Source organism: Clytia hemisphaerica, unplaced genomic scaffold (genome assembly GCF_902728285.1).
Source record: "Clytia hemisphaerica strain Z4C2 unplaced genomic scaffold, Clytia hemisphaerica genome assembly, whole genome shotgun sequence".
Classification (NCBI taxonomy): domain Eukaryota; kingdom Metazoa; phylum Cnidaria; class Hydrozoa; order Leptothecata; family Clytiidae; genus Clytia; species Clytia hemisphaerica.
The window spans coordinates 148,839-160,351 of NW_027103284.1; the positions used below are offsets into that span (position 1 = coordinate 148,839).

At 34.5% G+C, this 11,513-nt stretch overlaps 1 protein-coding gene across 1 annotated transcript; it reads left to right on the forward strand.

Annotated features, from left to right (window-relative positions):
* Positions 1 to 10,259: 10,259 nt before the first annotated feature.
* On the forward strand, positions 10,260 to 11,198 carry LOC136805547 (uncharacterized). Its single transcript, XM_067062120.1, has one exon. The coding sequence runs from the start codon at positions 10,260 to 10,262 to the stop codon at positions 11,196 to 11,198; it is 939 nt and encodes a 312-aa protein (XP_066918221.1).
* The last annotated feature ends 315 nt before the right edge of the window (positions 11,199 to 11,513 follow it).

An 11,513-nucleotide genomic window follows, 5' to 3' on the forward strand; every position in this document is an offset into this window, starting at 1 on the left:
AGGAGTGGGCATATTTACAGTTTGTTGTTGTCGAGCATGTTTTGGTGTTCCTTTGAAACCGCGCTATTTGGCTGATTTCTTTCCTACTCTATTGTTATAGTGAGATTTTTTCTTATTGGCCATTCAAATATACTATTTCTTATTTATTTCAACTGAAAAGAAAGGAACAAACATATAGTAATAAAAGAAAAACTTCCTACACAACCTGTGAAAGAGAACCAAGATTCACCACCACCTTCCTCTGCAGTTTTAGGGTACCATCTTTACAAAATCGTCAATATTAGGCGAAGGCGGGAAAAAACGCTATAGTAATTTAGACGCCCGAAAAGGGCGTAAAAAATGTGTTCGAACGGTGGGTCACTTTACTATGTTCAAATGCCTCCTTATCCATTTAGCCCCTAGCAACGGGTGACTTTTTGGTTGCTAGGGAGGAAGTCATAAACCATGGTTAAAACAAATGCTCATTGTTAGGTGAAAATTGAAGATTTCCGCCTGAAATTTTCAAAGATCGCTCAGAAAGGATAGGGGAAGGTAGAAACGCAAAAATCTCATTTTTGACAATTTTGACAATTTTCTCCAAATTTTCAGTTAACCACCACCTTAATGTAAAAGATATTTTTTTCTTTTAAAAATCAACGTAGTGTACTTTTAATGTGTGTAAGATTTTGTCTCTCATGACTAAATCTTTGTCTGCCAATCCCCGAGAACCAATACGTGGTCTTTATCACTAACAGGTCTCTCGTTTACTTTCACATAACCTAATTTGTGCAGCTCTTTCCGCAAATGAATTGCATGCTATTTTTGCGACAGCCGCGGATCGAGTGGAATGTTCATGTTGTAAGAAACCATGGACATATCTTTTGCAGTTAACTTTTTCTTTTGAATAAAGATTTTAACGATCGTCCGAAAGTCTAGGTCGCATAATTCTAAGACCATGATGTCAAGATAAGCGTAGTGAAATAATAGACATGACATGCGATTCGTCGAAAAATGGCAGCCCGGGGGAGGGGGTACTTAGGCGAGAGAAGGGTATGGGTATGTGCCGGCCTTAAGGGTGCCTTTTTTGAAACATGCCAGTTTGAAAAATCGGAAAATCAAACTTCAGTCCCACTAAAAATTGGAAAAATAGGGAAATTTCAACTTTTTGCCCCCAGAAAGATATAAATTTGGTCAAATTAGTTCCAAAAAGTGAATTAAAATTCACACAATTGCCCTTGTTTTTTCTCCTCTTTATTCTTGTAAGGGCAGGGCCGAAAGTTAGCTTGCAACCATAGTCCCCCCAGAAGGCAGCTAGGACACACAGACAAAAAAGCGTGATAGCGCAATTTTATTTTGCTTTTTATAAAATAACTTCGTCATAACTTCAATAATTTTTCAAATTCAACAATGACTTAGATTTACAGCAAAATAATTATCGACATACATGTTTAAAGGGAAAGGTCCCTTTTTACGAAGAAAGAATTCTAGTTTTTACCGCCTTTTGAAATTTCTCTGGGATGGCCAAGGCAAACATGGCGACCTTTTTAAAGATTTTTTGTTTTTGGCGGCCCTCTAAATTTATGGACACAAAAAAGAGTGTGGAGCGAAGCGAGCCAGAAAATTTTGAGGTGATGAGGGGCGCCGTTTTTGTTTTTTCATTTGTCAATCTTTCGATATGGGCGCCTGAAAAATCCTTCTTGGCGCCCCTAATTTTTGGGCGCCCCTTCCCAAAAGGGCTCCGCTGGGGGGGGGGGGGGCTGGCCCCCTGGCCCCCCCCTGCCACCACGCCACTGTTGCTGTTGTTCTAACAAACTTGTCTTGTGATTCTTGTGTTTTATTTTATATTTGTTCTTTTCTTTAACAGATTCTGTTTAAAAGATTTCTTTTGTTTTGAAAAGAATTCGAATGTCTCAAATCAAATAAGGTCGTTAATTACATTCGAAGAACATAAAACAAAAGAAAAGAAAAAAAAGGAAAAGTCTAATCTATCAATCAAAACAAAGTCTTTATAAAACGGCGCGAATATCGTTAAACAAATTTGTGGAGCAAGAACTAAAAGTTCTCTTTTGGAAGAACAAAAACATTGCGTGCGAAAACGAAAGTATAACAGACAAACATACAAAACGACATACAGAATACCGCTATTAATATATAGACTAGCCGGTACCCGGCGTCGCACGCCGGTTAAGCTGTAGCTGAACGCACTAAAAGTCCTTTGGATGTTGAAGCTGGCTTAAGGGCTCTGACCATAGTGAATTTTTCATAATTGCCGTGTTTAAAATGTGTTTTCTGACTGATGTAACCAACAAAACTATGGCATGTTATACATTTTCTGTTAGACAAACTATTCCTGAATCTGAAAATTCAAAAATGGCATTGAAAAATTTTGATGAAGAAGAAAATGAAGACTTTTGCGAGGAAGAGTATTTCAACTTTGAAGAGCTTTGTTTCGGCGAAGAAGAAACATTTTGAAAATTTTTTCGCAGTAGATGGTGTATCTTTTATCGAACAATAAAAATTTTTGCGTGTAAATGCTTCTTTGTCTCGAAATCTTCGAAAAAGTGGTTTTTTATCAATTTTTCAACTGGATTTTGCTTAAAAAAACAGTCATAACTTTTGACACATCTTTTTAGAAAAATTTTCCGCAAAATATAAAATGTTCAATTCTTTGTGGACAGTGTAAAGAAATTTTGAAACAAAAAGGCTAATTACCCATTAAAACTTATCACTTTTTATAAAAGAAGGTGATGCAACATATTATTAACGTCTTTTTAGTCAGCCCCGGTGACTCTTCAAATCGGTTCGACGATTTTTTTCCCGCTGGTCGTCGTCCAATTTGCAGAGTGTGACAAGTTTGCTCGAGATCTCGAGTGCACAACTCGGAAAAAGTTGAGTGCAGGTGCAAATTCAAACGGTTTTTTAACCTCAAGTGCAAAGTTCAGCTATTTTTTCCTCAAGTGCAGCTAATTTTAGCAATTTTTGCCTTTTTGGGCAAAATTTATCAGGTGCGTTCTTCCAGTGCGAAACTTGGTATTTCCGAATTTTTCCCTCGAGTGCAGCCTTGCCATACTTTGCAAACTGGGTCGTCGTTAAGACTTTCATTTTTAATTCCGATTTCGGATTATTTTCGGGAAACAGGATTTCGGGATTATTTAGCGCGCGAAAATAATTTTTTCTTAGCAAGATAAAATAAGAAAAGAAAAAAAAACACATAACATAAAAAGAAGCCTTATAATTAATAATAAGAAAAAAAGAAGAGAAAAAAAATTCTTTTGCATTGTAAATAAAGAGAGCTAATTATAGAGAAAGCATATATGGAGAAAATGAGTATATCAAAGAAATTTTTTTCCTTCGAATAATGTTAAAAGTTATATACTACTTGTAGACTATTTCTTCTATCTGGGTCTTTTATTATTGTCATGGAAAGAGTATAACAACAACGGAATAAATCTTTTTCACCGACTTCTGCTTTGGATACGGATTCCACTATGCACTGCTCTGTTTTCTTCTGAACGTTTCAAGCAAATAGTTACGTTCTTTCAAGCTGCTCAGATTTTAACAAAGCCAGATTTCTTACCTCTACTTCCTATTAATCATTCTAAGCCTTCTAAGCATTTTGGGCTGACTTTCCAGCGCAGCTGGTTTATTAAAGTTCATAACGTCATTTCTGCAATTAAATTCTTAAATACTCTGAAGGGATTTGATTAAAAAGCAATTTATAAAGGTAATTCTTTGTTGAAAGTGTTAAAGAACCGGCAGGTACAAAATGCATAAAACATAATGCATATTGCATAATGCATAATAGTATTGTGTAATTTACAGAACGATTTTATATTTTCTAAAACTCTCCTTTGTAGAGGCTAAAACCGCGAAAACCTCCTTAGTCTTAAGTAAACATTCCAATCAGAGGGATTTCCCCAGACATGATATTTACTTTTCGAATCCGAACGAAAAAGAAAACATTCGAATCATAACAACAAAGGGTTTTCCGTCAGCATAAATAATAAGAAGATGCAACATATCAGAAAGGTTTCCCCCTTCTTCTTTCTCGAAAAAAGGTAAATGCATAAACATTCGAATGTAAAAAGATTCGTATCGAAGTCTATTTTCTTTGATCTAGCTTTCGCATGTAGCTCTTTAATTTATATTGGCTGGATATTAGCTTATCTAACAAAAAGTATTCACATGGTTAATGCTTTTTAAGAGGAAAAATAAAGATCTTGCTATAAAATTTACGTTTTCCAGTTAGAAAAGTAATATACGGAGGAGAAATTTTCGTGTTTTTTCTACACTATATTACGTTCTGTAAAATACAACTATGAAAATTAAAATGGCGGCAAGCATTCTCAGTGGACCATGGATTTTCTTCATCATCCAAAATTCAAATTTACAGCTTTCTACCCTTTATTTTCTGGCAGAAAGTGGTTATTTGTTTTGTTGAAAGTATTATCTTTCAAATCCTCCTTATTATAGCCTCTAAAATTGACACTCTTCAGATATTATGCATTATGCATTATGCAATATGCATTATGTTTTATGCATTTTGGACCTGCCGGTTAAAGAACCTAAAACATAACTTTTATGTTCAAATACTAAAATCAATTTTCCGACTATGGTCAGAGCCCTTAAAAAGCGATCAAACAAAAAAAAAAAATCTCTTCAACGTTTAACCTGCCCCGGGTGTCTTATCTGTTAACCATATTTGGATCGTGTACTGTCCCCCCGTGACAACGTGTTTTGTTTAAGTCAAAAGTTATCAGAAAGAGCATCGTTTACTGTACCAGTGTCGTTTGAAACGACTCTGCAGGTAGTTATTTTTCTCGCTTCGCTCGCGTTAAATATGCTGTCCAGTTTAAATGACAATTTTTAAAGAAAAAGTGGGAAGGTCACAAAGAATAGTGCATGCAACTCTTTGTTTTTTATCAGATCGAGAAAAAAAATAAGACAATTCTAAGTTGCTTTTTTAAACCCTTGGCATAACTTTCCGAATTTAAACATAAAAAATAACGTACACACTTTTTAACATAACGACGACTTGAATATTTTTATAAGAAGAAAAAAGTGAACTAATTTTTACTTATGCTTTATATCGTCCTTTGAATGCTGTTGTTGTCCACAAACTTTTTGATTTTTATGTTTTGATTTACTTTTGAAATATTCTTTTCTATGAAATGAAATTGTTTTGTTTTGAAAAGAATTCGAATGTCATTAATAAATACGATCGTTAAATACATTCGAAAACATTTAAAACAAAAGAAGAGAGAAAAAGGCAACTCTAGGCAGAAATTAAAACTACTAAAATGTAGATGGGCCTTAAATTTCAAAACAAAGGCTGAATAAAGTCTAAACCAAGCTCTATCCAATTTTTTGCAAATGGCGCGAATCCAATAGAACAAACTTGTGGAGCAAGAGACTAAAAGCCATAATTTTAAAACACAAACAAAGCGAAAACGAAAGTGGTGACACACAGACACACAAAGCACCGCTATTAATATATAGATAACCCTCTTTGTAACGCATAGATGCTTATAAAAACTTGTACTCCTCTTTTTTTAAAAACCTATGCGACTCTTAAGGAAATGCGGAAATTATGACTTATTAATGCTTATAAGAAATCTTTACTTATAAAATTTAAACTTACAAAAAATCCATACTTCTCTTCATTTTAACAACCTATATACATCTTCACTAAACTCATAACTTATTTATGCTTATAAGAAATCCATACTCTCTTCATTTACTAACTTATGTGACTTCATGGAAATAAGGACTTATCAATTATCACTATCAACGCATTTATAGGAATCTATACTACTTATCATTTTAACAACCTAGATACATCTTCACTAAACTTATAACTTATTTATGCTTATAAGAAACCTATACTTCTCTTAACTTCAACAAACTTATACTCTCTTCACTCTCACCACATATCTTCACTTAACTAACTACTTAACAATGCTTATACAAACTTATACTCTCTTTAATCCAACAGACCATTTATTCAACAACCAAGAGCAGGCAAAAAAACGAGACCAAAAACAACCAAATGAAGATATTATATCACAATTGACAAGATGCCACAGGAGAACACCCCAACGAACAAACGAATCACCCATTCATGACACCGAACGTTTATCAAGACAATACACATACCATACCTTAAGGGTCCTGCATCACGACCGACAACTATCGAATTTAGAGCAACATGTTGAGAATAAAAAAACTCCGGAAGGGCTGATTCCAACCGTCAATTCAACTTTACCTTTATCTGACACAAACCGTCAAAAATGGAACCAAATACTCCAAGAAGCTGGCAGAAAGTTAAGGAACGTTATAATTGAACACCATAAAGAATCCGTAAACAAACACACAAACGACCGGAACAGATTGAAGAACCTTCTCAGCGAAGTTGACCTTCAGAAGTGCGACACCGACGTGAGAGAACAATATAATAACCAAAGACAAAGGAAGAGAAGGTCAAATGAGACAAATGGACAAAACAACCACCAGCAAAAACGGCCAAAAAACTAGAAACCCCTGTAAATATTGTATATAGTCATCATACTTCAGAAAACATTATTCAAAAAAATTAAAATAAAACCAACAAAAACATCCTTACTTCACATTCACCCATAGAAACTAATAACGCTAAAAAAGAACCCGATATTGTAACAAACCTATCGAAATTGAAACTAACCAACCTTGAAAGAAAGGTCCTAAATAAGGGTCTCACTTTTGTACCAACCCCAAAATTAAACGAAATAGGAAACCTAAAAATCTGTCAAAAAATTTTCACATCACAGTACTTGGAATAACTTATCCCCTTCACAGAAACACTCAGATAAATAAACGAAACACCCTCCACCCTACCACTACAACTTTACTCCACCCTGTACACTTTAAATAAAGAGAATTTAGCCTGATTCAACTTCAAACAACAAAACCTACATGAAAAACAAAGCGATTAGAAATTTAGCCAATCACCGCCGATTCAAACACAATCAAACAGAATGAACCAATGAATAAACTCACAAAAACGAAACACAATAAAACATTACATCATTGTTTTACTCTGGCGAAATCATCAACTCAATGACTTTACGCAAAAAAGGACCTTTTCAACACGAGGACACATACAGTCAAGACCTACTAAGAAATACTTACGATTTATCAAAGATATTAAAGATTTTACAAGACTTTAAACTCAAAACAATGGCGAGCGCAATGAATGATACCTTCAATGGTAAGAATTTACAAACCTTACTCACAAAAGTAATTTAAAGTTCCATGATCGTTTTTTCATGACCTTTCTATCATTTCTCAAAAATAAGTTATGCACCGATGGAAAATGAGTTATGCACCAATGATATCTTAATCCACCAATGTGACATGACTGAGGCAAATTGTAACATAGTCACAAGTGGATGTACTCATTTTCACTCCATTTATTTAAAATTATTTAAAATTATCACTCCTTAGGAAAGGCCACTGTCTCTCTCGATTAAAACATCACACAAATTTATTACTCAATACCACCTTATCAATCTTATCTAAGTTTATCTTTCCAATCACCCTTTGATCAAATTTCCACCTTTTACAAATATAGCCACCACAAATACATAAATGAAAATAGCTTTCGGACTTTGGCAAAGTCAAAAAAACTCTCTACACCACACCTCACTTCACGATTTGTTTTATGGCTCACAGGAAGTACTCCGCCTAAGATGTCCTCATTGACTTCTTACCCCTTTTCCAAAATATTTCCAATTTACTTTTTTTTGACGAAAATGCTCTAAGTGCGACAAAATAGGAGATACTTGCGTAGTTATTCGTCTAGATTATAAGAACGCGCTTGGCAAAATCAGTTCTCGAAAATTTATAAATTTTTTTTGGCAATTTTGCTGTTCGTCAAGTTCCCCTTGTAGGAATGTAGTTTGAATTGGTTTGATCTCCTTTATCAAGCCTTTTTAAATATCAATGTTTAACAGATTGGGAGAATAATGGAGTTCCTTAGCTTGCTAAGTTCAGTCGTACCAATAACTGAAGATGTTAGGCAATTATGTACACACTCTATGAGGTCCGGAGGTACAACAGCAGCTATTAATAATGGAGTGTCCGAAAAAGAAATCGATGTGCACGGTCGTTGGAAATCAGAAAAGTCTAGGAATAGATATTTAAAGGATAGTTTGAAGAGAAGACTCAAAATTTCACGTTTTTTAGGAATCTAGACTTATTGTTATGTGAAGTAGAATCCTTTGCTCTTTGTAGTCTCAGTGCTGAAAGACCCTAACACCAAATAAAAAGAAGATACTGTGTCTTTTCTCCTTTGGGCATGGGAGTTTAAGGGTTTTTAGTTGGGGAGTTACTATGGTCACAGAGTTAGGGGAGAAGCGTATTTTCGCGCAGTCGAAGATAGAGCGAAAATTAGTTTCTCCACGACCTCGCTCTTAAATAGTAGGGTGTATGGGCGGTCGGGTATTCGAGAGATCTCGGGTCAAGGGCTCTGGACATTAACCTTGCTTACATAAATCTTGTTTCTTTTCATGTGATGTATCAACGATAAACGAAGACAACGAGCCAGGAAATGAATTCAAAAAATGAACAGACATCAAACGAGACGTACCCACTATTCGGTTTACAATGGTCACCATACTACCCTGAGCATTCTGAACTTACGAAACGACGTGATACGATAATATACTCGAACTCGGACATTGTTATCTTATATTAACACCGAACGCAGTCGAAAGAATAAACGAGATATATTAAAACAAATAAACATTGAAATGAAAAATCAAAATTTATTTCACTACATAAAAATAGAAGCTTTTCGGCTTACGCCATCATCAGTATACAAGAATGGTAAAAAATCACAAATTTGTATCTAAAATGTTGAAAAAATTGCCTAATTATCTACAAATAAAAAAGTCATTAATAAGCGCTTGATAAAAAATTCGTTAAAAAACATAATGGGTAATAAAATTTTATTTTTATTTTATTCCGTGGAGTAAATCAAGTGATGCCATTTCTAAAAAGTTGTAATTGTTTTGTTTCTATTTGGTTGTTTAATGATGGTCCCATAGTAGCAATAAATGAGGCTTCCAGAAATTTCCTTTCCTTATAGTTAATTGGAGCTTTTAAAATGCATCTCCATTGGAAATGGTGGAAATCGAAAACGAAATGACCAATCTTTCCAACGTCTTGAATCTTTTGTTACCAAAAACAAGAAACTACGCATCTTAAAAGAATTATCAACCGTGAGAAAACCTAATCAACCTACAAGTTTTGTACCTGTCGTCAACTTGTCTGATATTGCTCTTACCCAAACGGAACGCGACCAGCTGAGCCTTGGACTAGATTACAGTTTTGTAGACAAAAATAAACATATTAAAAAGACACTCGCGGCTAACCTTGAATGCGTATCCGACCAAGTTACTCCCAAAATTGAACCAGAAAAACGTGAAGACTTCCACGAGTTCCTACGTGCGTATACAGATATCTTCACCAAAAACGTTTATAAAACACGTGATGATACATATCATAATCTTAAAAACTTAATCAATAACCGTGATGTTGTTGTTGTACCGGGGGATAAAGATTCCTGTGTTGTAATAATGCGAAGAGATGACTACAATAAAAAACTTCAGAAAATGATCGATGATGGTATCAAAAATAACAAATACGAACCTACCACTGATGAAACTCTACATGATCTGAAACTTTTCCGTGATTTTATTTATCGTAACTTCCAGAAACACAAAGACTATCAAAAAATGTTTCCTACTTCTGGTCAACCAGCTCGTTTGTATGGAACAGCGAAAACCCATAAATTTGAATCAATCGAAGATATTGACATGGAAAACTTAAAGTTCAGACCAATCATTGCCCAAACTGGCACATAAACGTATGGTGCAGCCCAAGTGATTGCAGAATATCTCAAACCACTTTGCAGTGAAAATTCGTATATTATCAGAAACACTCAAGATTTTCCATCTATCCTTAAAGAACAAGAAACCCTTTCACCTAACGAAGAATACGTATCGTATGACGTTGAATCGCTATTCACGAACATTCCAGTTAAAGATACCATTACATACATCCTTGACGAAATTTACCTACGAGATAAATTACCACAGATAGGAAAGAGATTCATCGTCGAACGACTCTTACTTAAACTGACAACAGAAAGTACCTTTATTTTTAACTCTAAATTTTACAAACAAATTGATGGTTGTACCATGGGAGGTCCGTTATCCGTAATCCTGGCAGATATATACATGACCAAGATAGAAAACGAAATTGTCCGACCCCTCAACCCATCTTTCTACTACCGTTATGTCGATGATATAATAACCAAACGAAAGAAAAATCGTCGTGACAATCTCTTCAAAAAACTAAATTCTAAGAAATCAAAACTGAAATTTACTTGTGAGATTGACCACACTAAATTTCTCGACACCACAATGATCAAACAAGACGACAATAGTTATGAGACATCTGTTCACCGTAAAGAAACCAAAGTTCCTACACATTGGTCTTCTAAAGTACCTAAAAAGTATAAACGAAATGCCATTCGTAGTGATCTAAGTCGTGCTTACCGAATCTCTTCCAATTTCCATAGAGAGAAAGAAATTATTCATGAGAAGTTCAAGAAAGTCGACTTTCCTGTACCGTTTATCAACAGTGTCTTCAAACAATTTTCTGACAAGAAAAACAACTCAACAGATCCAACATCCGATAATGACCCGAAAGACACTGTCAAAATTTCGATTCCATTCTGCGAAAACAACGAAAATGCCTCGAAAAAGTTCCTCCGAAGATTCCATCAACTCACCGATAATCGTTATCAAGTTTCTATTATTTGGAAAACTAAGAAAGTTAAAAACTTATTCTTTTTAAAAGATAAGAATCCCCACTTGGCATGCCAAATTTATGAGGGAGTATGTTCATGCGGCCAAAATTATATCGGTGAAACAGAGAGAAATGTTACGACAAGATGGACTGAACACGAAAATGTTAATCACAATTCTGAGCCTGCAAAACATTTAAAGGAAAACCCCACCCACCATTTCCAATGGAGATGCATTTTAAAAGCTCCAATTAACTATAAGGAAAGGAAATTTCTGGAAGCCTCATTTATTGCTACTATGGGACCATCATTAAACAACCAAATAGAAACAAAACAATTACAACTTTTTAGAAATGGCATCACTTGATTTACTCCACGGAATAAAATAAAAATAAAATTTTATTACCCATTATGTTTTTTAACGAATTTTTTATCAATCGCTTATTAATGACTTTTTTATTTGTAGATAATTAGGCAATTTTTTCAACATTTTAGATACAAACTTGTGATTTTTTACCATTCTTGTATACTGATGATGGCGTAAGCCGAAAAGCTTCTATTTTTATGTAGTGAAATAAATTTTGATTTTTCATAAACTATGGCGAATGGATTCAACAAACATTGAAATGTATGGACATTCCAGCGTAACGGGCATAGAGATAATCCAATGTTTAGCCTGATC